Source organism: Folsomia candida, unplaced genomic scaffold (genome assembly GCF_002217175.1).
Source record: "Folsomia candida strain VU population unplaced genomic scaffold, ASM221717v1 Fcan01_Sc013, whole genome shotgun sequence".
In the NCBI taxonomy this organism is placed as follows: domain Eukaryota; kingdom Metazoa; phylum Arthropoda; class Collembola; order Entomobryomorpha; family Isotomidae; genus Folsomia; species Folsomia candida.
The window spans coordinates 4,253,093-4,279,587 of record NW_019091205.1 but is presented as its reverse complement, the minus strand read 5'-3'; the positions used below and the strand labels follow the sequence as shown (position 1 = coordinate 4,279,587).

The following is a 26,495-nucleotide window of genomic DNA, read 5'->3' as shown; positions in this document are numbered from 1 at the left end:
TAAGATGTATGTATGTAGTTAGAGCGACTCTGTTTCACTCACTGGGATTATCCGGTACTATGTACATATTAGTACAAACACTTTAACAATTCATATGGACAACAATACACAAGATACTACCATTCGGTTTAATAGGAATTAGAACACACAACAACTACGGCATAGTCGTCCTTTACCGTTTTTCTCACTGTCAAATAATATGCTACAAGCTTATGTAGATGATTTTGTGAGCGTAACACATTTTCTCTACCTACCACTTTTCTGTAGGGAGATCTGTTCGACTGGATAAATTAGATACATACCCAAATACAAACTAAAATGTCAAATTTCACCATTTAATTATAGAGCTCTCTTTAAATGTTAAATATTGCTGGAAGTATATTTATACTACTAATATCATACTACTTATTTATCAATAATTGCTTGAACTCTGGGAAATCGCGTTTTTGGTGTCTACACAGATCAAACAGTAAGCAATGTATTCTCGGGGGAATTCAAACTACTAATTTTGTAATTAAAAGTTCTCCAAAACAACAAGTCAGTAATTAAATATGATTACATTATCTTAAGGCTAATCGTTTTATCTAATCATATGCCAAAGAAGAAAATTATCAAAGAATTGCTTTTCGAGAAATCTACCTCTTCTAGATGGAGTTTTACTAAACCTCATTTTCAAGATTTTACTCTAACCGAAACCTTGCTATTTATCATAATAAAAAACTACACCAAATCAAAAAATTAGTAACTTAGAGCACATTTAACACAAATTTGGACTTACTGACTCGTACATTTACATCGTCTAACAAATAGTTTAGTTAAGCTCCATTTTCATTATGACATCTTAACTTAAATTTTTAGACACCAAAATGCCGACAATTTACGACTATCTTCCCTTAATTCGTGTCCACCTCTTTTGCAAGAGTATTTTATTCTGTAACTTTGTAACGTGGTCGAGTAAATTACAAAAATTTGTCCCAACACCTTGGAAAAACTTAAAGTACACGGTACCCATAGTCATGGTTGTGATTCAGTACGTAATCGTTCTTGCCCGAATGCGATCTCTGTTGGCAAATGGTAAGCTGGATACATTTCTCATCCATATCATTTCCTGTTGCTTTTCCATCACCAACATTAGCCACTGGGCGATGGGTGTGGCATGTAAGAGAAAGACGAACGAAATCGCGGCCTACTTTAACTGCATACTTGTCATGAGTCCTCAACCATTGAAGTCTTCACGACAGGCCAAACTCTGCTTCGAGGACATCATCTCTACAGCAAAATACGCGATCAGTGACCTTGCTCGCGGTGAAACGGTCAGATTTACCCTCTGCCTCGGAATTTTCTCACAGATCATGCCAACCCTTATGTTATGCCTTTTGGTCGCTATGGCACCCTGTGCAATGCCTCACTTTCTCAGGTCAACCTTCCCAGATTGTGCCGCAGATGGGAACGAGTTCCTCTGGGATTTAGGCGTGCCTTTCAAGCTTAAATCGGTTGTGAGTCTTCTGGATATGTGGGGCGCAGGATATGGATTAAACCTTTCACTTGTCGCGGCTTGTCTGGTATTCTATTTGGGCATTCTATGCGTTGCAGACCACTTGAAAAGGTCTATATAAGTTTATAGAGTGTCAGGTTTTGATAAATGTAAGGAGCTTTCATAAATTCTGATGACATATTGAAATTTTCTTTACAGGACGCGTCATTCACTAAACCTGAAATCCATCATGGCATTCAAACAGGCCCAGATTCTTACAATCGCCGTTAATAATATCAACCTGGAAAGCACTCCCCTATTTGTCACCGACTTCACCTTTTGCGGCATCACATGTGTTTACGCTGTCATCGCGCAGTATGCCAAACTATCTTTACCTGCCCTCTCGATCGCGGTACTCTTCGGGTGGAATTGTACTGTTATGACCTCCTTCATCATCTATAAAGCTGGGTCGAATCTATATGAATTGTCGCAGGATATTCTAGATGGTTGGCGGAATAGATCATCGATGTTACGTAATCGGACATTGAGGCGAATGAAAGCTTCCTGCAACGTCCTTAAGGTCCGGTTGGGGAACTCGGGAAACTTTTTGGATAAAATGACACCCTTGGTCATTTTTCAGTTTGTGATGGATCACGTGGCGAGCTTGTTGCTCATGTCGGCTTAGAATGGTCCAAATTGATGAGGTAATTAGTGTTATCATATACATAAAGATATTTAAAGCTGGTTGCATTAATTTGTAGTTGCCCCAAACGCTACAAGTTATTAAAATTATATGGTAAACAATCTAGGATAAATACAAGAAAATTAAAAAATTTGATATTACAATTGGCAAAATACTATCATTATTTTGTGTAAAATTCAGGTCCGCGTTATTTCGTGGCCGGAATTAAAATTTAACGGAAAATTAGAGCCATTCACAGCGACAAAATTTGTTTTGCGAAAGCATGCAGCAGCAAATACAGATATTTGTACCAATTTAACCCTTTAACGTGTATGATTAACAACAAGAAAATGCATTAAATCGGGGACCCAATAAGTATGTTGTGGTCATGGCGCGGGAGGAGAAATTCAGGATTTTTCATAAAACTCGAAAAACTAAAAAAAGCAAAAATTTAACATTTCGTTGTATAGGGAAATATCCAAATTTTCGGGAAGAAAATCTTCAAATTTAGCATTGTGTTGGCATAGGAGAAATCCCTCAAAATTGCAACAAATTTTAGGTCGCGGAGAGAAAATGGTGAAAATCAATGACCTCATAGAAACGACAATTGTCGTCCTTCCGCGCCATGACCACGATTTTTTAGGACGACTTTAGTCGTACTCCCGAATTAAACCATTTATTATAAAACGACAATTGTCGTTGTTACAGTTTAAAGGGTTAAACCACGCACTAATAAAATCGACATGACCATCCAACGTTCTTGGATTCACTATGTTTCCACTATGTTTTTTGGAATCTACCAGGACCCTAGATGAAGGATCCATTCGTATTTCCGTGTAAAACTCATATTTGGCGCCGTAGCGTCGCGCCAAACTTAAAAATCTGGATTTTCGACCAATTTCAAACCTCCATAACTTTTGCAGTTTCCGTGGGATTTTCAAAATTTTACGCTTAAAATGATCACAAAAGTTGGAATTTTAAGAAAAAATGAAACACAAAAACTTTTTTATTTTTGACTTATTAGCTCACCCTGCGAAGCACGAGAGCTATTGAATTCCTCTTGTCCGTCCGTCTGTATGTTAACGACCCTTTTGCATCAATTGATGCTAATTAATATGTCCCTTGTCCATTTTTTCACAAATTAATAGCATCGTTGGTATCTGACAATCGGAAACACCAAATGATGCGAAAGAATTGAGGGCTTTGATGCATAACGCACCAATAATGCATACTAGTCGGCGGATTTTATTAGACAATTTTGACATAAATTTTTCAAAATTATCATTGCTCGTTGTTAGGTAATTCTGCACCAGTGATGCATAATTTTTGGACGTTACTCGATGCATAATAATTATTGATCTATTTTGTTTAATTTTTCTGCACCATTGGTGCAATATTGCATAAAAATTATTGATCTACTTTGTTGGATTTTTTTGCACCATTGGTGCATAATTGCATAAAAATTCCGTATCTATTTTGTTGCATTTTTCTGCACCTTTGGGGCAAGTTATAACCAAATCATTATTACAGGGTGAGCTACTTCTAACGTTACTACGGTTTATTTCGATTTTTTCGACAAAATATACCAAGCACTCTTCAAAATTTCCTTCTTTTGAAGCTGCAAGAGCCCGAAGTCCAGGTATCAACATCTCACTCGTAGTACGCACTTATTCCAAGGAATATTAGTTTCATTCGTAATTGTAAGTTTCGTTTCAACTGTCAAACATAACCCCTGCTATCTTTTTTGGAAGGCGAAAGGCGGTCGTCAGAACTTTTGGCAGTAGTAAGTATGCCTAAAAACTCGAATTGGTTGCTAACTTCATCTACGCCCGTTTCGCCGGGTTTACTCGCTACATAGTAGCAAATAAGTACACACTGAGCAAAGGTTAATAAGCTCTGTTTCTACATATGCGTTAGGAGAATTTTGAATCCAAATTTTTAAGAGGAATTTTATGGAGACGTTCCAATTTTTTCAATTATAAGTCACCTACCTTTCAAAAAAAATCCGAGAAGGGCAAATACAGCCGAAATGATATGCCTATAAAAACACGGATTTTTGCAGCCAACCCATCTCGATCTGGTTAATTACTGATGAATTACTGCCCTCTATAACTCTACTTTTCGTACATATCACAACTTTATTATATTTTGCGTGTAAGAAGAGATTCAGGACGCCGAAGTTTCCAGTCAGCTCAGAATGTCAAAAGGCAAAATTTAGATTCATGGAATTATTCATGCATAAAATTTATCTCCTGAATACTTCTGTTTCCTGTTTCTTGCGTGTAAATTGATCAATTGATTTCAACTTTCAAGCACATAAACCTTTTCATGATACTTCAATTTTGCGTGTTTATGAGCCAGTGCATATCATTGTTTTTAATAATTCGAGGACAAAATATATAGTGTTGCGTGACCAAAATTTATTAGAGAAAATGACAGAAACACAAAACTAATACTACATACTTACATAGTATATTAGTTATACTTGTCCGTACTGAACTAATAACAAGAAGGATTTACATGTCGTTGAAAAAGCTAAGCGTGATAAAAATATTAATATGCGACGAATTTTTTCAGACTTTTCGCACATTCTGTTTTTTTACAAAATTTTCCAAAACATTAGGATTTAATGTTGTAAAGAATTTGTGCTCATCATAGTGTACAATTTAATGTATAGGTCAATATTACCTACTGACCTAGGGTTGCATTTCATCCCGCCTTATGTAATTATCATATGAGATGGGATGACTCATGACCCCAAGTTTTTCAGTAATGTAAAGTTTAGTTTAGTGTTAAGAGTTTAGTGTTTAAAGTTTAGTGTTTAGTTTTGTAAATTATGGTAAATATTTAAGTTTTTTAAGTAGCATGTATTCCTCAGACCCAGTCATGTTCACTCCTTCTATGTTTAGAATACATTCATATGTATATAGTGGTTATTAACTACGTATTGCTAAGCAAATAAATATATCAATATCAATATACCAGACATATCGTGGGCGTGTTACCAAACACAATTTTAAATTCATGGTACTCAAACCTATGCAATCATGGTACTCAAACCTATTGTAGTGGTTAATGCTTTTCTGAATTATATGGTCGAATACATACATGTTTTAGTATTTTTTTACAGAATTTTTTGTTCTTAGTATTTTTTGTGCCGCCGGAACTGCACAATTTTCATACATCCAGCCCAAATTAATTTACCCTTTTTGCAAAATTTGCCCTATTGTATTTCAGATGCTCAATTCCAAAGAGGCAGACACATGACGCTAGACAAGTAATGAGTAGAATGAAAATAGTTTGAATACTGTCGCCTAGTCTGACCACCTGAAATGAAGTAACAGCATATCGCAATTTCCAATTTTCCCTTTTTTTAAGCTCCCTTTCCCGTAATATTATCTCATTCAGGCTAAATTGCTTCGACACGCGATTGTAAATCCCTGAACTCAAGAACAATTTAAAATAGCTCAGCATGCGAGATTCCCTCCAAACTTGAAAAATGAATCCGTCCGGCCTTTGAAAAATTGTTTTCTCTGCACGATACCATTTTTTAGTGGGGAAATTTCTATTCACATACTCATAATAGGTTTCAACCTTACTCGTTATTCCGCCATAGGCTGATCGGTCACACTGCAAAAGTTCCTCTTCAATCATTTGATTTACTTGATTGGTATTTAATTCGTCTGCAAATCTCACCGGATAAAAAAGAATCCTTGGACTCATAATGAAATAAAGCAATCGTAGTAAATGTGATGGATAATTCGTATCCCTTTATCTATCGTTAATACCGTAAAAATAATTGATAAATCTGAAATTGTACTTCCAAAAGGTATTATTATCTTTCTCGTCTCGTACGAATTCTGACAAAAAAGTGTAGCAGAATCCCACCGAATTTCTCAGGTAAGTAGAAAAACCCATTCCGTTGTAGTTACCAACCATTGCCACCTTTCGGTTCTCGATCATATCGTAATTAATACTGATTTTTGACTTTTCCGAACAAGTAATTTTCTCATAAGTGTCGTATCGTTCCCCTGGAAGGGGTGCGTTTAAATTTGTGATAACACTACCCAAGTAGCAATTAATGATCACTGTAGACACCAAAACCCATGGAACACTTATGCATCGAAGGGGAAGGAAATTACTCAAAATGTTTGGCAGCTGGTCCACCTCGTCCATTAGGAGACCGCAAAAGTATACGAATATTTTAACCGGGTGGAATTCTTTGTTCAACAAGTAAAATCCTAACGAAACGTTGCACGCTGAGAGTAAAAGCATGAAAATTAGAACCATCCAAAACATTGTGTCGTAAGGAGCCAAATACAGCGAGAACGAAACCCCCCTCGAATAATGCGAGCAAGAGAAAAAGCTGTCATACGCTGTGATGACCATTTGCCGATTATAGTAAGGCACTCTAATACTCGCTGGATTTAGGATAGGCGTCCTAAAGTAGAAGCAAGATTCTGTGGGAACCACGTGGGTCCTTATTACTTCGTCTTTGTAAGGTTGCATTAAGTTTCTTCAGTGCCGCAGCAAACAATACATTCGGGATGGGATATGAGCCATCATCTTCATTTATAGCGATCCAGTGCTGGTCAAATATAGTCGGGTAGTTGAAGGGACCGACCAAATTTGCGTCTTTACTTAAAGTTGTAGCAGTGCATTTAAAACTTTGTAGAACTGGAATAATTTTCTGGTAACAGAATTTCACCCTATTTTTTGCGAGAAATAGCAACACTGCAAATTTCACCGGTAGCATTTTGTACACATGATAAGGTCTTCTGTATAGCGCGGAATGCATGTGGACTTCCAAAATTTTATGGTGACTTGGAATTAAGAAAAAATAAAAACAGTCTGGATAAACTTCTGGCATCCAGATTTCGTTTTTGTTTAATGTCAAATGGTGTTGACCTTGAGCGGTTACCCAATATCCTAACGATTTTTGGTGATGAAGAGTATAATCTTGGGACTTTATGGTGACAAATAAAATGACAAATTCGCACAGCCAGCCTTTATTTTTGAGGATATCGAGTTGTGTGGGGTTATTGAAGGGTGGGATAGGTGGAACAATATCCAGTAGAAAGGGTCTATTGGTCAGCGTAAGAGGGACATCACGGGTAGTTGGTAAGTTTGACGTAGAAATAAGGTTGAAGACGAGGTGATATCGACAAGTCGTGTGGGGCGATAGAACATGAGCCAGATTTATAATCGGTAATAGTACACTTGTCTCGATAAAAGTAAAATTCACGGTGCAACACAAAAAAGTCAGACAGACACGATTTAATCCCCCCATTGTTTAAGGTAATAAAAAATTTCTGGATTTCACGACTTGATCGAAAAATATATGGAAAACATAGGTAATACGAAACTAGAATAGTTATGTACAAGAAGACACATACATAATCAAATGAAGTTTCAGACTGCAAAGATTTAAGGTGAAAAAATATATGTCAAAGCTGGTAAGGAAAGAATGAAGCGGAAATTTGAATAAAAGTACGACTTCCGAGCAGTGTTGACCGTTTGATATTGGCGTATAACTAGAAAATGGGTAAGAAATTAATACATAAATATGTACATATCCATGTATCGTCTATGGTGTCGGATTCGACTCATGTAAAATAGAATAAAGCCAAGACAACTAACAACGAGTGCACCATGATTGTTCTTGTCAGATTTATTTGCAAAATATATTGTCCCACAAACATATCTACTAAATACACATAATTTCAAAAATCGGACCAGTACCTTTTAAATTGTGAATTAGAAACCGTTGCCTTTTCCACTGGAAAGTTGATGGATTCATGTCATTCAATCTGTACAATTACTCCGTTAGGGGAATGGACTCCGTTTTATTCTTAAATTTAAAAAAGTGGCGATTTGTGCTTATTGGGCCGAGTTTTTAACTAAAAATTATTTGTGCTAGATAAATGTGTGGAATTGTATGTACATGGTGCAATAAAATCAGGAGGTTACAAGGGTAGCACACCCCTTGTAAGTAAAGACCTATTAAAAATATTAGCCTTAATATATGTAAAGGTAAGAAAACACCAGGCTTAAAATATTTAAAGTTGATACATAGGTACATATATGCCGACATATATAATACGTACATATGTTCTTGATTTAGTTAGCATGATTGCATGTCGTTGATACTACATGAAAATAGATCGATCTATCGAATTCGGCTAACTAGGGATACCTTTTCTATGATAGTTGAAAAATGAGTTCTAATTTAACTTTTTGCATGCACCATGACATGTTTTGATTGCAAAGTGCAAAAATTTTTCTGCAAAACCAATTTGCTAAGTTTTTAATAGCCTTCAAAGTTGGCGAAAGTGGGGGCGAAATAGGCAGAGTGGGAGCGGGTGGAGATGGGGGCGGTCGTGCCCCCCACTATACATTAACCACCTGTGACGGTCATTATTATCTGTGTGACACAAGGAAATCCATCAGTAACTTATGTTTGATAAATTTAGTAACTTATGTTTACTTGAAATTTAATTAATTGTAAGAAAATTTAGTTAAGTGAATGAAAAAAATTGATGCATGTTGATGGCATTGTGCGAAGTGGTAAGATCAGTTTGCCCAGTTTGCGCACCAAATACTTAAATCCTATTGTTATTTTAGTCATCTGCTCTTTCTCTTTTGTTAAAAATTCTCTGAAAATTGTTCAATTAAGTAATCATATTAGCAATTACCACTCTAAATATGGCGAAAATCATTAAAGTGTGCCAATTGTTACTAGAATTAGTAAAACTAAAATATGACACCGCTGGAGTACCCGCTGGATAATTGACAGTGGCTTAAATCTTAACGACTTAGCAAGTGAAGGACTGATTTTATTAAAAAATTTACTTAATTTTTCAACTAGTACATGTGAAACGCTCGATGCATTGGAAATTTCCAGTGACGATGAAATTGACATTTACGGTGACAGTGCAGCTCAAACCGACACAATTTCCGAAGAATCATCATCGCATGGGAGATTGAAAGTAATAATAGTTTATAATAATTATAATCTCGAAGAAAGGATAAAGATTTAAAGTTTTACGACAGTGTTAAGTCAAATAAATTGTTTAAAACTAGACGACGTTTCCTTAAAATATCAACTTATGCAACAATTTCTCGGATGAAGACGTACATCGACTAGAATGGCAACAAACTGAAGAAGTTAAAAGATATAGAAGATTTTGTATTCGAAAGATTTAATTTTGCAAGAGAATCTCTAATACACATTGGTGAAGTGGATATAAAACGCTGGAGAATTATAAAATCTAAAGAATTATCTTTGCCATTCAAACCTAGTTCAACTTGGGTCCATAATTTTAAGATTAAACATAGAATTGTGTCGCGAAAAATAACCAGATCATAATTACCGTAACAGGTGGTGGTAGTGTATAGCGAGGGATACGACCGCCCCCATCTCCACACACTCCCACTCTGCCTATTCCACCCCCACTTTCGCCAACTTTGAAGGCTATTAAAAAATTAGCAAATTGGTTTTGCAGAAAAATTTTTGCACTTTGTAATCGAAATATATCATGGTGCATACGAAAAGTTAAATTAGAACTCATTTTTCAACTATCATAGAAAGGGTATCCCTAGTAAGACCCAAGGGTGTTATAAAAACTAAAAAGTTGACGTTCTGGACTCTTTGAATAATTTATGAAATGCCGGACTGCTTAATGAAAATCTTTAAAGTCAGTTAAATTGGATTATCAGATGATTTATTTTTATCAAATGACTGCACAGATACCGGCCTGCAAAAACGAGAAATAAGGTTAGAAACTCGCCGAATTTCTAACCTTCGAAAATATAAAACGGAAAGAGTTCAGGTCAGAGGTCGACGCCGCCGATCGAACGCCGGTAACATTTTATGCGCCGCCGCCGCCGAAAAATTTGATTTTCTATCCCTTTAACATTGCGACGCCTCGCCGCGCCGCCGACGCCGCCGAGAAATCACCAAAAACTGGCGCCGCCGACGCCGCCGAGAAATCACCAAAAACTGGCGCCGCCGCCGAAAATTTGTCGGCGTCGACCTCTGGTTCAGGTAACAACTTGTTTATTACCAAAACTCTTTCTTTAGGATCGGTTACACAAACTTGTACTCAAGTACTTGCGTACTCCTCTGTCGTTTTTTAAATGATGCGCAAGATGATATCTATCACAAAGCTATTCAACATAGGATTGATTTTGACTTCAGAAAGCTCTTTACTAAATTTAAACCCTGGTATTGTTATGTACAGTATGTAACTTATTTAATGATACGATCGTATTTTCTTTATATCGACATGATCTCGTAATTTAAAAATTTAAAACTCCGTCCAAAAATCTAGATAGTATCTGGGGTTAATTTCCTCGTCGTCGATTTTTGATATCACAGACAGGTCAAACGTCAAGATTATTTTTCCGATAAACCCGAAGTAGGATTTGGGCATTCGGCTCCCAGTGGGGAAATATTTCGACTTTCTTTGCATTCCATGTTTATCTGCAATGCCAAAGTTAAAAATATTGCCGCATTAGCAGCCGCATGACCATCTTATATATATCGGACTGGCATGTCCCTTCCTTTGATGTTCATTCTTGTTTACTACTCTGATGAAATATGCATAGACTTTAGAAGTGAGTACATAAATATTCACTTTTTCTTAATTATTCATGCTTTTTTAATACTGCCGGGCAACCGTAGGTTATGTGCGTCAAATATATCTATATGTTTATAAAGTTTAGGATTTAGAAGTAAAACCAAACACAACTCTAGATAAGGTCCAGCATCGATCTCCTACTCTCAATCTGATAATTTTAATCATAATTTCTCTTCATTTACAAACATTCTCTGAATTTTTGACATTCAATTTTTGACATTTCAAAACTGTATTAATCTGCATAAGAGGATAACGATCACAGAAACCGCGAGACTTTTTAACTTTAGAAATTAATATATTTGATATCGGTGGTGGTGGTGGGTCCTGAAGTTGTACGTTTTTGAAACACGATGTAACTAAGCTATCGCTCTGAAACGTTTCAATTAAATCAACATCGTCATCATCAGTCAAATCAATTACTTCGACGTCTCCATATATTTTTGGGGGTACTAGTAAACGCCATTCCCGCAATATTTCAAACCGCCTAACTCTTTGCGCGCTTATTAGCTTTTTCCCCTTGAAATATCTTGCTTTTTCACTATCTGCAGAGAGCGACTTAGACTTGAGCAGCGTCATCGGCACCAGAATTGACGGAAATATCACTGCGATCGAGTTCGGGATTGGCGTTAGTCCAAGGCCCAGCATGAACAATAGTTTTGACTTTTCGTGCCTCCAATCCCCTTTGGTCTGGTTGATCTGTTCCACTACTCTCGATATTCTGAGGCGAGGACGTCTCTTGTGTTCTTGTCGGGCCGATTCCTCAATTGCTTGTTGTAGTTTTAATCGCTTTGACTTGGGTAAATGATTTTTATTAACTTCCTTCATCAGATTTTTCTTGCTCCCCATGATGCCAAGTCGAAACGTGATGGGCTATAATTAAAGAAAAACGAGTTAGCCCCAATTTGGGAATAGTATTATAAGTGTTTCGCATGCAAGTAACCACCTGCAAGAAATAACTGCAAGAAAATGGTTTCTTGCAGCTATTTTTTACCGGCAAGAAATGCAAGGTGTAAGAAACTCCTTCCCGCCGCTGTAATTATTAGGGCGCGCCGCTAGAGGGCGCTGTGTTTCTTACATTTCTTGCAGTTTCGTGCACCTTGCATTTCTTGCCTTTCTTGCTTTGTAGTGCAAGAAATTAAGCAACCCCGCAAGAAACGAAACACTGTGTGTTATGCATACAATCATTGGCAGGCAGCAGAAGCGGGAGGACATTGACCGTCACAAATTAAGCACAATTATTTTTTCCAATATTAATAATCCCTTCATGTCACCATCCTACAAAATATCCTCGCCATTCAGCAGTCGTTGCGCATAAGTAATTATGCTTCAATAAAAAAATGTTCTCATATCTAAGCAACGGCTCTGATTCAATTAAAGCATTAAAATTTCAATGAAATAAAATAAAATCGCAATGAAATGCAATTCAAAAATAGTGCAATTAGCTTTGCCATAGCGCTGGATTCAAAAATAGAAAGGGAAAGTAAATAAATCGTTATAACGAATGTAACCAAGGGGTGAAAGTAGCTTGTTATCCTTCAACCGGAACATCATAATATGATGTACTAAATGTTATTGTGTTTGTCCATTCAAAATATGTTAAAATTTAAATGCCTAATGTTTTTCCAACGCTTCTGACAAATTTATCAACTTTAACTGTTAATGACCAGTCTGTGACGTTTCAGGTCAAAATGAAACCCACGATTGAATTCAGGGTTAAATTTCAGATCAAATTGATATATGTAATAAATTTAACAGTTGGTGACCTTTCTGCGACCTTCAAGTTACCTTTCGTGACCGCCGAGGTCGAAATGGAGGTCACCATTGAATTCGTCGCCGCAAATTAACTATAAATGATGTGTCACATGCCAAAACTGACAAGTGACACTTTTTCATCACTTTTCGTCACTGTGACGACGTCATCTTCACAGATGACGATGTCACAGTGTCCATATCCGAACCCGTCCTGTCCCTTGCCGTTAAAAGTTTACGTTCAAAATATCAAGTCTCTATGTCGTTTCGTTCAAAAGTTATTGGCCCAACGGGCAGACGGACAAACGGACGGACGGACATAACGATCGTATAAAGGGTTTTCACCCCTTAATAAAAAGTTACAAACTTTGAGTATAGAATTGCGGAATCGATTTACTATGTATACTTACATGAAATGCTTGTTGATAGGAGTAATCTAATGCAGTAGGGTCGGCGTTGAACCCTTTGTAGCAATTAATTAACTAAATTTTAGTAGGGTAATGTGGAAATTATTTCAGCCTTTAAAAACAAAAAACTTACGTTTTGTGACTCAAACCGGCTGGTAGGAGAGGGAATTTTCTACTGGCTGCGTTTGTCTAGTTGTTGGATACCCCTGCGAGCAGAAACACGTGAAGGGTACATTCAACCCTCTCTGGTTACTGGCTTCGTTGCGTATACACATATACAGACTTCCTGACCGGATTCTTGGTGTGTAGGCTGTTTTATTGTTTGTTTGTATATTGCCCGTTATAGAAATGCGAGTGACCGATTCATACTAAATTTCAACTCCCCTGTAATACTAACCAAGTGCACAGTTCTTTTGACGTAAAAATGTCTTAACTTGTAATTCCTAGAATCGGAGAATCGAATTCATAGAATCGGACCGGATGTGCATAACAACCAGCAGTACTTCGTGGTTTTTTATGGATGAATTATAAAAACCATATGATAAAGCACATTATAAACACAATTAACAATGTGTTTACTATCAGAATTTAAATAACTAGGTATATGCTTCAGGAACTTTGTTCACTCAATTTGACTCAATGTTTTGCATAGTTTTGTGAAACAATGGTCTAATCCGATCCGATTTCGGACATGTAATATCCCAAACTAAAAAATTTGGTATCAATGCCAAATTCGGGTGGAGATCTTTGTCAATCTAGTTATGAAATACGAGAATTTAATAATCCATGAAATTTTAAAATTTTCCTTGAAAAAATAACTTAAGTACTTAGGAAATTTATTTTAAGTTGTAAATAAGATAATGCTTTACCCGAATATATATGAATATAGATGAAAATATACATTAGGATGACAGAAATTATCCACAATAATATATAAAACATGCATTTGCAATAAAATGGTAATAAAATGGACCATGAGTGGAATGGAAATAAATTTGTTATTAGTCAGTTACAATTTGATTTGACTAAACGTACCTCCTGTCGATCATAGGTGCGCAGCTTCCAACAGCTTCCGCCTCCGGCGTCCGCTTCCGACCAAAGTTTGTGCTTCCGACTAAAAATCGCCGCTTTCGACGTCCCGAAGCTGCTTCCGACGTCCGGAAGCTGCTTCCGACCTCCGGAAGTCGGAGGCTGCGCACCTATGCTGTCGATAAACTTATGGATTCTGGCAATTGTATTTTTTAGATTAACTCCAAATGATACTTCCTTAGCAACATAAAAAATCCTTAGCAACATAAAAAAATTTCCTTAGCAACATAAAAAAATTTCCTTAGCAACATAAAAAAATCCTTAGCAACATAAAAAAATCTCTTAGCAATATAAATTGATAAATTTTCAAGATTTATATTTCTGTGCGTATGGGCATAGAAATATTTTAAATATTTTGACCGATAATAAGCCCGATGACTCCTCCCCTTTTTATGATAACCTGAGTAATGTTGTTAAAACTGTGGGGCTTAGGTTTGAAAATGTAACTGAGGACCTACTACACTCAATCTCCCTTTCAAATACCACTTTTTTCAACAATGTAACTTTCCCAAACTTGGTAAAATCGGGTTACGTTACTGTTGGTGATTTTCTGACCCATAATCCTCGCCTTAGTCAAACCAGACCTCCATCAAAGCGTCTCACTGATGCAGAGTCGAGAACTTTGCGTCAAGTACTTGATGCGCAAATAATATCTGACTTGGCGACTTTACAGTGTCGCAATTTTGGCAGTTCTGAAAATTATCAAGTAATTACCAAAGCAACACTTTACCTGGTGTGTACCCCTGTGGCTTCAAAAATATCTTGGCCTATGGCTGACCCTGAGATCATAAATGCTGATCGATGGGAACAGTTAAAAAGGGCGGAGGTCACCAATCCAGAAAAAGACATAGTGTACAAGATCTGGCACAAGACTGGTTTGACTCCCAAATTGGCGGACGCTATGAACTTGAGAGAGGGAAGGGATTGCCCCTTCTGTAATTTTAAAAATATTAACTCAAGTCATTATCCATTTTGCGAACATTTTGAGCCAATGTGGCGCTTTATCTTTAAGATTTTAGGTAACAATCTAACTGCCTCGAGTCTCAAGTTGTATGTGTTAAACGGGTGCAAAGACAGAGTGGGCAATATTTTAATTTTTTATGGTCTTTGCACTACCTACAAGTCGTATGTCCTCTTTCTAAATAATTTTGATGATCAGTTTGATTTTCTGGCTCATCTTCGGCATATGATCTTCGGTCGTTTATTGACTGAATATCATGTCAGCATGAGAAGTGGCAGAGTTTTTGTAAATAATTTCCATCGTAAATGGAAAAAATACAAAATGTACAAGGTTGATAATAACAAAATTTTAATTAATCTCAATTTTGCATAATCTAGCTTATAAGTATGCTTAACTTCGTTTCAATTATGTATGTTTTCTTTACTCCATGCACAAAACTCTGCCACTGATTTATTCTTGCATGACTTATTGCATGATTTATACTTTTATCATAAGGATAGGTTAATTTTAATTTTCACATAAATGTTGCATAAACTTTCTCCTCTCAATATTCTCGGGCTATTTGTAATTATTTTAAACACCAAAAACCCGTGGTCCTCAAGCAGAAGGGGTGTAGGCACATGCTTAGTTCCAACCCTGACGGCATAATTGAAAAGTCCTCCCCATGAAGAAACCACCATCAAAATATTTTAATTTAAATATATAATTTTTGACATTTTCTTCTAATTTTAAACGATGGCTTCGTTCCTGTCTCTATACTATTTAAAAGAGCTAAGAATTTCTAAAAATGCGCAAATACGGGGTTGGGAGGCTCTTTCGTTTCAGCTTTCCTTGTCATTTTGGCTCGGTCAGGTTAGGGTCTAGGATGACAAGCCTTCCTCCGGAGGAGTCCCAACTCCATTAAACTCCGGGGGTGAGGTACACCGGCTCCTGATATCTTTTCAGGGGAAAGTCGCCTCGTGGGCTTGTCATGTCTATGAAATTAAATAATTTCTTAAAAATTATTTAATGTGATATTTTCTGTGATAATCACTTTCTTTTTTCTTTTTTTTGTCAATAAATCAGTAATAGCTTTAAACGCATCCCATAATTAATTAAGTGCGTGGTACGATTCTAAATGTTTTTAGTTTAATTTTAGTTAGTGAATCGTCTCATGTACAAACATTTTTATTTTGGTGAAATAAAGGGTTGGAATACCCGAAATATCATATATGTAAAAAAAAAAAAAAAAAAAAAAAAAAAGCAATATAAAACAATTTCCTTAGCAACATAAAAAAAATCCTTAGCAACATAAAAAAATTGCTTAGCAACAAGAAAATTTCATGTGGCCCGTCTTTAGGACGGGCTTATAGGCTAGTATATATTATATATAACGTGCTAATAGCACGGTGCTATTGTATGCGACCCTGTAATTTAAATTATTGCATCTCAACCTCGGTTTTCTGTGTATTCAAATGGCGAGTTGGAAATCTGTCATCCCCGAGGGTTTTTTAATGAAGATTTTATTGGAACTAAAAGTCGAAAGTTTTAGGTTTATCTACAAAGTTAAGAGACTAGCATTTTTATCTTTCATGACAAAATAGAAATAAAGTAAATGTAAATTAAGTATATACATACATATCTCATCCACATCTTACAAAACTCGTAGGAAAATATATATTTATATTGACTTGATTGTGAGGCTAATCGCACTATCGTTCTTTACATCCTTGAAATTCGAAATCAACTAAACCAATAACAATAAAGACACGTAAGTTTGAATTTGAACCTAGGCAATCCTATGACCGATATTCACTCTCAAATCTTTAACCACTTTACGAAACCCTTCCACTCCCCTTGTCATAAAATCGCCCACAATTCCCTTCACCCTGCCAGAAATCTTGGCAATTTTCCCCCTGCACTCGAGCATAAAACTGACCACACCCACCAGCAAAACTGCCCCACACAAGGCAAACGCGTTCTTCAAAGCATCCAAGGAGACCAGGGCGAACTCATCAAATTCTGGCTGAAACTTAACACCACTATTAATTTGAGCATAATACTTTTTAAACGTTTCAGTCCCACGCTTCCCCATTTTTTTAAGTTGACTTGATAACCTGACTAAATAATGCCATGTCTCAACCAACCCCGACTCCACCAGTCTCATGTAGGTCGAGTAAAACGGGGGAAATATGAAATTTCTATATCCGTTCATTACAGTGGTAGTTCGAAACCCTAACTCACCACCACGACCATCGATGACAAACCGCTTACCCAAAAATCTTATCGGCTCCATAAAATATCCTAAATCATCTGCAGAATTCATTATTGCAAAGGTTTCACTAGTTTTAAAATGTTTCCGGAGAGATTTTGAATCTGAAATATTTCGAATTATTTCTTCAGCCGAGTTTTTTATGTGGCTGATATAGGAAATTCTCTTATCCAAGGAATCGAGTGACCTTCGATAAGCACGACTTGCATTAATCTTCAACTGTGGGATTATAATTCCCTTCAGGGTGGAATCATATGTGGTTAGCACCGATCCGTTCTTGCCATCGCTATAAAATCCGAACGGGCTAGTCGTTAAAACGGGAAGTTTGGAGGACATGAGCTCTTCCATGGTTCGCGGGACCTTGGGAAATTCAGGAACGATTCAGAAATGAAAACATTGCTCCTTGGTACAGGTTTTCCATAAGAATGTAACATGCAAACAACCAAATGGTCGATATAATCATTGCTACACGTCTATTCGCAAATATCTTTTGTGAAGTTCCGTTTATGGGGGGTTGACTGCATTGATGGTGGTGATGAGGAAGATGAGACGATCGTCGTCGTTGTTGTGGTGTGTGCGTAATAATTGGGAGGCGAGATGAAACCTGTTCTTTACACTTTGCACCACGCCCATTCTCACTTTGCCCCAAGAGCATGACGGAAACCTTGAAAAGGGCGTTTGTAACGTATTCCTTCCAACTAATAACTGAATAACTGAATCCACAAGTAAAAACCGAAATGGGAACTAAACCTGAAACTGTGATGCACGAAGCTACTAAAAGAATCCACGTCGTTGTGTCAAAGGGCGACAGAAATTTGCCAAAGTCGTTGGTCACAGAAGGAAATACGGTTACGACGGAAAATTCGAATTTCTCAAAATGCACTCCATACAGACCATAATTCTGTTTTAGAATGTGGTCCAGGGTTCCATTGGAAAGAAGCGAATTGAAGCTTATAGTCCCGATCGTGTCTCTGGCCTCAATCTTGTTAGGTACTCTCCAATGGGAATAAGTGAAGTTAAATTTTTGCCGGAGAATGAACAGCGGACAAAACTCGTATGAATAAATGGTAAGGAAATTTCTTAACACTGGGGTGCAGTCACCCTCTTGTTGGAGAAGTTTGGAACTCCGGTATTTCACTGTGTTCCCCTGAAGATTTAAATTTTGCGCGTCCCATGCTACATCAATTTGACGGGGAGTGAACTGCAGGGTTAGTTTTTCTTCAATGAACGTACCTCCCTCTGAAGGACGGAGTAAGCATGGTATAAACACCGATTGGGGGTAGTTGAGGCTGAAAAGGACTAATTTTGAAGGGCTTCGTCCTACAAAGTATTGCTTGTAAATAATTTTGGGGTTATGAGGATTGTCGACATGTGCGAATATGTAGTCAGGGGCGGGAGATCGTCGTAATACGGCCCATAGAAAATAGGCAGTTTTCACCATATTTGCCAATTCGGTAAGATCCACGAAGACGAGGAGGGTTCGAAATCTGTAGAAATGTGGGATAGAAGTATTAACAGGATGATTTATCGCACCGACTAGTTTTGGCGAGTAATTGGTATGGCGGGTGAGCACTTCTTATAGCGATGGGGAGATTTGACATTTATCATTAGTTGTGACGAAGTGAAGATCACAAGAATTAAATATGTTACCAATTTGTAAAATAGCTTGAATCGATTGGTTAAACAGGGAAATTATGAGAATAAGTTGATATTTCATTTTCTACAGGTACTGAAGAGGGGTTTTTGTTAGCAGGTTATAATCTGTTTGCCCAGACTATAGATTTGTTATACATACATTTCGAAATGTAGCCAAATGAAATTTAGCCTAATGTGTAAAAATTATTTTACGTAGGAGTACCATGAATATGACCAATAATTAAGTCTACATAATTCCGACATATTTAAATTTCCTCCACGTTTCTAACTCCAACTTAAATACTTAATAACGGGTTTCAAACTTGTCAATTGGAGAAGAATATTCTGTGCAGGAAATAAAAAACTTTACTTTGTTATTGACAACACAAGCCTATCTAGAAATACTCAAGTGGCGTTTAAGAAAATTTGGGAATTACTAGTACGAAACTCCGGAAACTTTTTGGATCAAATGACACCATTGGTTATTTTTCAGTTTGTGATAGATCATGTTGTGAGTTTGTTGCTGATATCGATCTAAAATCGTCCCAATTGATAAGGTCATTAATGGTAATCTATTCATACGTATATTTGAATTTAATAGAATTTTATTTGGAAAATTAGACAAGAATTAGAAGTCAAACGCAGATCCAGTTTACTGTATTTCGAAAAATTTACAAATACGTTACATAACGAAGTTAAGGTGGAAAGTGTAACCTTAAATCAATAAGTCACCAGTCAATCGCTTTAAATAAATTTAATCAAATTTAAGGTGAATAACTTATGAAAATACATCTTTTGCCACTACCGTCGTCCCCAACGCCGACAATAAAAACCACCCCGCCGCCGCCGACGAAAATTTCTGGCGCGCCGCTAAATTCAATATTTGCCGCTGGAACCATAAACTAACTATCAGATTCTTTGCTTAATAATTTTAACAAGGAGAACATAATCTTACAATGCCTCTATAATGAAATTCATTATTTTAAATTATGCTTTCCTTCCATTCTTTAAAGTTCTCGCCTTATTCAGATCAGTAAACAATTTTGTTAACTGTTTTTTAAGAAAAATTCATTGTATTAAGTATGTTTACAGAGTTCTCCGCCAGCGAACATTTTTTATGTGACGCCGTGTCACACCGCCACAGCCGCTTAAGTTGAGTACGCCACCGCTGACTATATGGTCGGCGGACTTTGACGTAGAAATGCTATGGAATTTTAGTTTATTCTCACTTCGAACCTTTCTAGAACATTCCAGATCAAGCTTGCACGACTTTCGTTTTATATATTCATGCGACGAAATTACGTATTTATGGAGAGAGATCCTCCACGTATCTTGATATCTTTTACATGCTTGATTCTCCTGTATGTGAGTGAAAATATACGCCCTTAGATTAAATAATAAATCGATCGATATTTTTCTTTCATTTTGTTACTTCACGTGGATAGGATCAATGCACAAAGCTTGTAAAGTAAGAAATGTAAATAAGCAAACATCAATTAATATTTTAAGGACTCCATCCGGGAAATCGGCAGGATAGTTATTACAATAAATTTGACAGCATCGGCATTTAGTCACACTTTGCAATCAAACTTCTTTGCAACTATACTAAAACTGCCAGCAAGATGGACAAAATAGTTCCAATCACCAAGAAATTGTTCAAAATGGCAGACTTTTATAAATGCCTCTTTGTAACATATGATTCAAAGAAAAATCAGATCGTTCCCGCAAGTAAATTAAACCAGGGTATAAATTATTGTTGGATGTTAGTTCAATTATTCCAAGTAGTTTGCCAGGTGATCTCAATGGCGACGAGGGCGGCCTCTCTGGCTCAGCTAGCAATGGGAATTACGTTAACGTTTGGTTGCTTTATTGGCTTCATGTGGCACCTTGACCTTAGGAGGGATAATGTTCCTGCCCAGATTTGGAACTCCATTGCGGATAGAAAAGGTAAGCAGTGGCCGGTTGAAACGTGACGACCGCAAAGTTTTTTTTAGGAATTATGTAACGTGAAGGTTTTGAGGGTGAGCTTATGTGACAGAAGTAGCTTGTTTACAGCCTGAACTAGAAAATCAAATTACATTCTTGTCTAAAATTTACCAATTAATGATTTTTTCTGAACCCTGCTTAACCTTAACTTTTGTGCGAATTTTTGCCCAGGAATTACAACTACGCCGCAACGTGAAACAATCATCTTCATCTGCTTGGCTCTTATGTTCAATGGCATTTTAGTAGTTTCGATTGTCGTCCCGCTTCTGCTGGCCGCTGTGGTAGCGATTTCCCCATGCCTACCACCATTCCTATCCTCTCTATTCTGTCGTCCTGACAACATGGAATGGATTTTTGACAAAAAAATAAAGCTTGGGTTTGCCATTATAGAATTCGTTCTGTATAGCATGGGTACTATTGCAGGAGCTTACTATGGAGTATTTTTCCAACCCCCAGCCATATCACGGTTGTGGTTAGACTGCAAAACTTTGATAGAAAGTCCTGACATTGTCGAAAATCAGTTTTCTGTCTATCGAAAGATTCAGATATATGAGAAAACTCTTAATTCTAGCATAAGGGACAGAATTTTCTTGCTGATGGCTCTACTCTGTCCATTATTTCAAGTTTTGGCAGGCTTTGCCTCAATTGTTGCTGCAAATTCGGGAAATTTTTCTATCCTTGTGGTGTGCGGAATGCTTTATTGTGTCGTGTTGTCAGTAACTCTGATCAGTTTCTCTGCGGCTGCTAAAGTTAGCCAGATTACGCAAATATGGATTATGTCCACCAGAGCGAAATGCAAAATCAAAGTTGATAGGAAAACACTAAAGTCTCTGGTCTCGCTTAGGATTCAGTTTGGCATGAACTTCGTAGAAGCTTTAACGCCGTTGGTGGTACAAGAATTTTGTGTTCAGCAGACAACTTCACTACTACTCTTAAGATAAGATATGGCTATACAATATGAGAAACTGATTCATGCATCAAAAATAGAAATTATAAAAAATGTAAGAACTTGTGTAACCGAGGCTCGCAAATTATGAATGATTTATTTTATTGTCAAATATTCAATTGGATTAAATGCTGTAATTGACAATTATCGTCAATGACAATTAATTGTTTTCACCATGTTTAAGTGTATTATGCTGTGTTATTGATTGAATAAAAAAATTGGTTGCACAAAAATACATCTTTCAATTGTCTCTTTATCGATATAATCGAATAAGAAATTTTTAGATTGTTCCAATCTATTTTACACATATCGCCAAAAATTCTTGACTTATTGGCACACCAAGGCCTCAAAATCATTACATCTCCGTACCCCACCACCAAACGGAACTCGTAATTCGCCAGGTTTACTTTCCAGATAGAAGCCGGGAATAAGTGTATCCCTATTGTCCACATTTATCTTACACCTTCCAACATAAATTGTTTCCCTGTCCTTGGTTCTCCCTCCTTTAATCGCCCCACTTGGAATACTTCCGGTTGACCGGATCCACCTAAAATTCGCCTCATTTCCCGGGTTCGTCAAAACCGAGAACCTTTCCTTATACTCGGTCTCCCCATTGTCCCAACCAACCCAACATTTGTCGTCGTCCGGGCGGGATTTTCCAATCAGGAGGTGACCCTCATGGTAGACACGGCAAATGTAAAATATTTTTTTGTCAAGTTCATATCCGGCCTGGACAGGGCGTTGGTTATAGGAAAGTTGTGTAATTTTCCGGAAGCGATATCCATAACATTCTGCGGGGAGAAATGTAATGAAACGTTACGTAAATCTCGTAATGTCCCCAAAAAATCGTTGAAACTCACTCCCGCAACCGTGCACCGCGTTGATGCGCTCTATATCCAAGACACTGTAGGTCCTATCATCACTTCCACCACCACCGAGCGGAATATTTTTTGGAGTGGGGGGTTTCGGCCACCAACATTCTGTCCAGTCGGCCATTAGGCTGACGTAATCGAAGGGGATATCGAGCGCGGCTTGTTCAACTTTTGCCTGGAATTGAAGAAACCCGGGTGAAAATCCTTTATCGAATTTGATATAATTCTAGAAAAGTGGCCGAAACAATGGTTCATGCAGAAAGAAAATTTTTTAATATGCAGAAAAACTATGAACGATTCTGCATAAAACTTCTCACAGGTAAAATCTGCAGAAAAGTTTAGGATAATTATGCATAATTCTGCATATTTTGTGGACAAATTGTTCCCGCATAAATTTTTCTGCATAAAATCCACCCAAATTTCTGCATAAAATCCCGTTAATTTTTCACCCGGAAGTAGAGGTATAAGTTTAATTACTTTCAACGATTAGTCTCACCTTTCCCCCTTCTCCACCTTTACACGTATCCTGCTTATTGTCGTCCCACCAGGCATACTCAGGCCAGTCGGGTCGGTCCTGCTCGTGCGGGAAGCCAAAGGTGTGTCCAAGTTCGTGTAGGTAGAACGGCATGGGGAGACCGCTGCTGAACGTGGCTTCTTGACCTTTTCCCTCTAATTCGCTAGAGGAGATGGAACACGTTAGTTGTGTAATTAATTAGTCGCAATTAAAATTAATTCTTACGGCCGTCGTCCCCCGTGTGTTCCGCAACACCCGCCGAGAACCAAAATTAACCAAAATCTATCACTCGCCAATTTCTCGCGGAATTGAATGCAGGTCCGTTGCTCAATGAAGCGCGCGGTTTGGACAAACATTGCTCTATCCCGGGATGGGAAATCGGGTTTGAATTCGTAGGGAATGATCCCACCTTCCCACACATATCCGATCAGGGATCGTTGGTCCTAAAATAATTGGTTGGAACAAGCGTATAAGAAGTTGACTATTTCAGTAATATTTATATGTAAATGTTACCCGGGTAAAATTGTAGTACTCATTGGCACCCGCGATAAGTAATGGGGTGGATAAGAGAAGAAGGAAAAGATAAGATGCGATGTGCATTTTGTTCCGTAGAGCCTGCTGAGCTCAGGTGAGTAGGAGGTCGTGGAAGAGAATTAAAAAATGTCGTAAATATTTAAATTTTTATATTAACATGCTTCACCTTGCAATGGCAATTAAGTAATTAGAGTGAACAACTGGCAATTTTGTGTTAATTTATGAGATGTTTTCCAAGAAGTGAGAGAGATTAACTTGATGGATTAGGACAAAACATGTGCTGCATTAGCAAATTATTGTATCGATTATCTGTCCTTACATAATTTCTACATATATGTTTTATTACAGTAATTTATCTGGAAATGGTAAAAAAGGTATGTCGTGAATTCATTTTAATTGACGTTGTAATTTATTGATTTAGTGGAACTCGTTTATATGCTTATATGACAAATTATATTTCAAGGCCTACACTCTTAGCAACTTGGTAAATAATTCTTAATAAGCGTCTTTACCGAGCTCTTGGTAATTACGCGTCCTACAAAAATTATACGGGGTTATTACCGTATCAATACCAAACGGGTAACTGGCCCTCCACCGCAATGTTCTAAGTTATCTTTATAATTTTGGTAATAAACTCCTACGAGCCGGTAATTATATCCTACAAATTTAGATAACACTCTTTACCATAATTTTAGTAAAGTGCAGAACAAATTGTTTCCGTTGTGGTGCTAATGAGATCTACATTTCGGTGTAGTTTATTACCATGGAGGTAAGAATTTTAATACATTTGGTGTTAATTGCGAGACGCTAAACAGTGGCGCATTTGTCAGTTTTAGTTTCCGCTCAGCTCAAATCAAGTCAACATGGCGAAATTATCCAGTGTCCAGTGTTGCCCGTGGGAAAAAACTGATAAAAACTTCTGGAAATTACATTTTTGGAAATAGGTAAGTATCAAATTATCATATGTAGGCGCCTTATTAAGATGATGATCGAAAACCATCATAATAGGAAAGAGTTAATAACAATTTTATGCGTTTATTTTTTCAGTGAAACAATAATTTGAGTTGGAAATCGGAGCAGAGATTTTTCTGCAAGACGACCAGTGACCAGGGGGATGAGATCGACATTAATGTTTATTTAAAGTTAAATACTCGGATCCAATGTTTAGTATTGCTAACGCGTAAGATTGATATACATATGCATTCGTTTGCTTTGAGATAATGCAAAATTGTAAAACAGTCGGTAATTATATAAGTGTACGGCAAAAACTCTGAAATATTTAGTTCGATTTAAGTTTCAGGTAAATATGTATATATGTGTATGTATGTGGTAACTAGATAGTTTGCATTATACTTAAATTTTATAACTATGTAAGTATGTTTCAAAATTATTTTCAAATAAATATAATTGATTGAAAGATTATTGTAAAGAAAAGCAAAAAAATTATTCTTTTCGGTGGAAATCTGCACAAGATTTGGTAACAATGGGGTATACTAAAACAAAGCATTAATACCGGTATGAATAGCACACCGTGTACAAAGTGGTACGGTTTATTACCGGGCGGTAGACATTTTACTACATATTGTAGTACATCTGTCAAACATCATGATATTCATTTTATCCCGAAAAGTGTTCTTTATTACCACTTCGGGTTCAATCAATTTCTTTACCAGCCGGTGGTTATTATTACCGTTTCTGCAGAGTCATATAAGTGTGCATTTTGGTAATGATTTGGTAATGATTTTATTTAGAGTGTATTCCCCAATTAAAATTAGATTACGAAAGAACTATCCCGAATAATGAGTCAAATTGTGGCTGATTGACAATTATTATCTATGTATTAATTAATATTATTGGCCATGAACTAGGTACTGAACAAATGTACTTGGTAATAAATTGGTAAGTTTGTTTATCATGAATTAAATAAATAAATTATGGGGGATCGACGAGTTTACAAATACGTACTTTACCAACTTCCCAAAGGAAGATAAGGAGAGCAATTCCATTTCCGGCACAGACAATTAAAAAATAGCTCAATGTTGACGACTGGTCAGGAGCAGTTTCATATTGCTTGGTTAAGTGTGGGTTCAATCCTGCCTTAGCATTGCGCTGACCCTTAATTCTGTTATTTTCCCATGAAAACCATCTCCGAAGGATGCCAGCTCCCACATAGGATCGAACACCTCTGTCCAATGTAACTATTAGAAAAATACATTTTGACCGAAATTTATTTATTCAAAAATTTGTAGATTTAGAAATTTAGCAAGGGCTGGTAACAAATTAGACATGTCGAGCTGCCTGATTATAAGCTTGCCTGAGCAGGCCCGACCTGTCTGTTATACCTGATTATAATCATACGTGTTCAAAATATATTTGTTCATTCAAAGTTAATTCATTCATAGCTTGTAAAATATATTTATTTCTTATACACTCATTCATAATTTGTAAAAACAATATTCATTAATTATTCAACATTTATTAATTATTCACCATTAATTCATTATTCAAAATTGACAGCATTAGATTAATTTCTAAACTTTCCCTATGTATTAAGCATTGAGCAACAAATTAATGATAAAAAATATTCATTCATTATTCATTCACATAAATTGAATAGATATTCATTCAATATTCATTTATTAAAAAATCAGAATAAAATATTCATTCAATTTTTTAATATTTATTGAACGAATAATTGATTCATTTATCATTAAATGAATGAATGTAAACATGTGTGAATATTACCCAATCGG

The 26,495-nt window shown here is 36.7% G+C and overlaps 2 protein-coding genes and 1 long non-coding RNA gene across 3 annotated transcripts; 1 reads left to right on the top strand and 2 right to left on the bottom strand.

Annotated features, from left to right (window-relative positions):
- Positions 1 to 10,927: 10,927 nt before the first annotated feature.
- Positions 10,928 to 13,153, bottom strand: LOC118437350. Its single transcript, XM_035856300.1, has 3 exons — positions 13,088 to 13,153; positions 12,958 to 13,010; positions 10,928 to 11,668 (listed from the first exon to the last, which is right to left on the bottom strand). The coding sequence occupies exon 3, from the start codon at positions 11,642 to 11,644 to the stop codon at positions 10,973 to 10,975; it is 672 nt and encodes a 223-aa protein (XP_035712193.1). The 5' UTR covers positions 11,645 to 11,668; positions 12,958 to 13,010; positions 13,088 to 13,153; the 3' UTR covers positions 10,928 to 10,972.
- An 8,747-nt stretch (positions 13,154 to 21,900) lies between these two features.
- LOC110855673 lies at positions 21,901 to 23,874 on the bottom strand. Its single transcript, XM_022104084.2, has 5 exons — positions 23,722 to 23,874; positions 23,434 to 23,651; positions 23,191 to 23,371; positions 22,683 to 22,869; positions 21,901 to 22,613 (listed from the first exon to the last, which is right to left on the bottom strand). The coding sequence occupies exons 1-5, from the start codon at positions 23,806 to 23,808 to the stop codon at positions 22,150 to 22,152; spliced, it is 1,137 nt and encodes a 378-aa protein (XP_021959776.1). The 5' UTR covers positions 23,809 to 23,874; the 3' UTR covers positions 21,901 to 22,149.
- A 239-nt stretch (positions 23,875 to 24,113) lies between these two features.
- On the top strand, positions 24,114 to 25,099 carry LOC118437417. Its single transcript, XR_004836098.1, has 3 exons — positions 24,114 to 24,511; positions 24,573 to 24,686; positions 24,790 to 25,099. It is a non-coding gene; the product is annotated as an uncharacterized LOC118437417 (long non-coding RNA).
- The last annotated feature ends 1,396 nt before the right edge of the window (positions 25,100 to 26,495 follow it).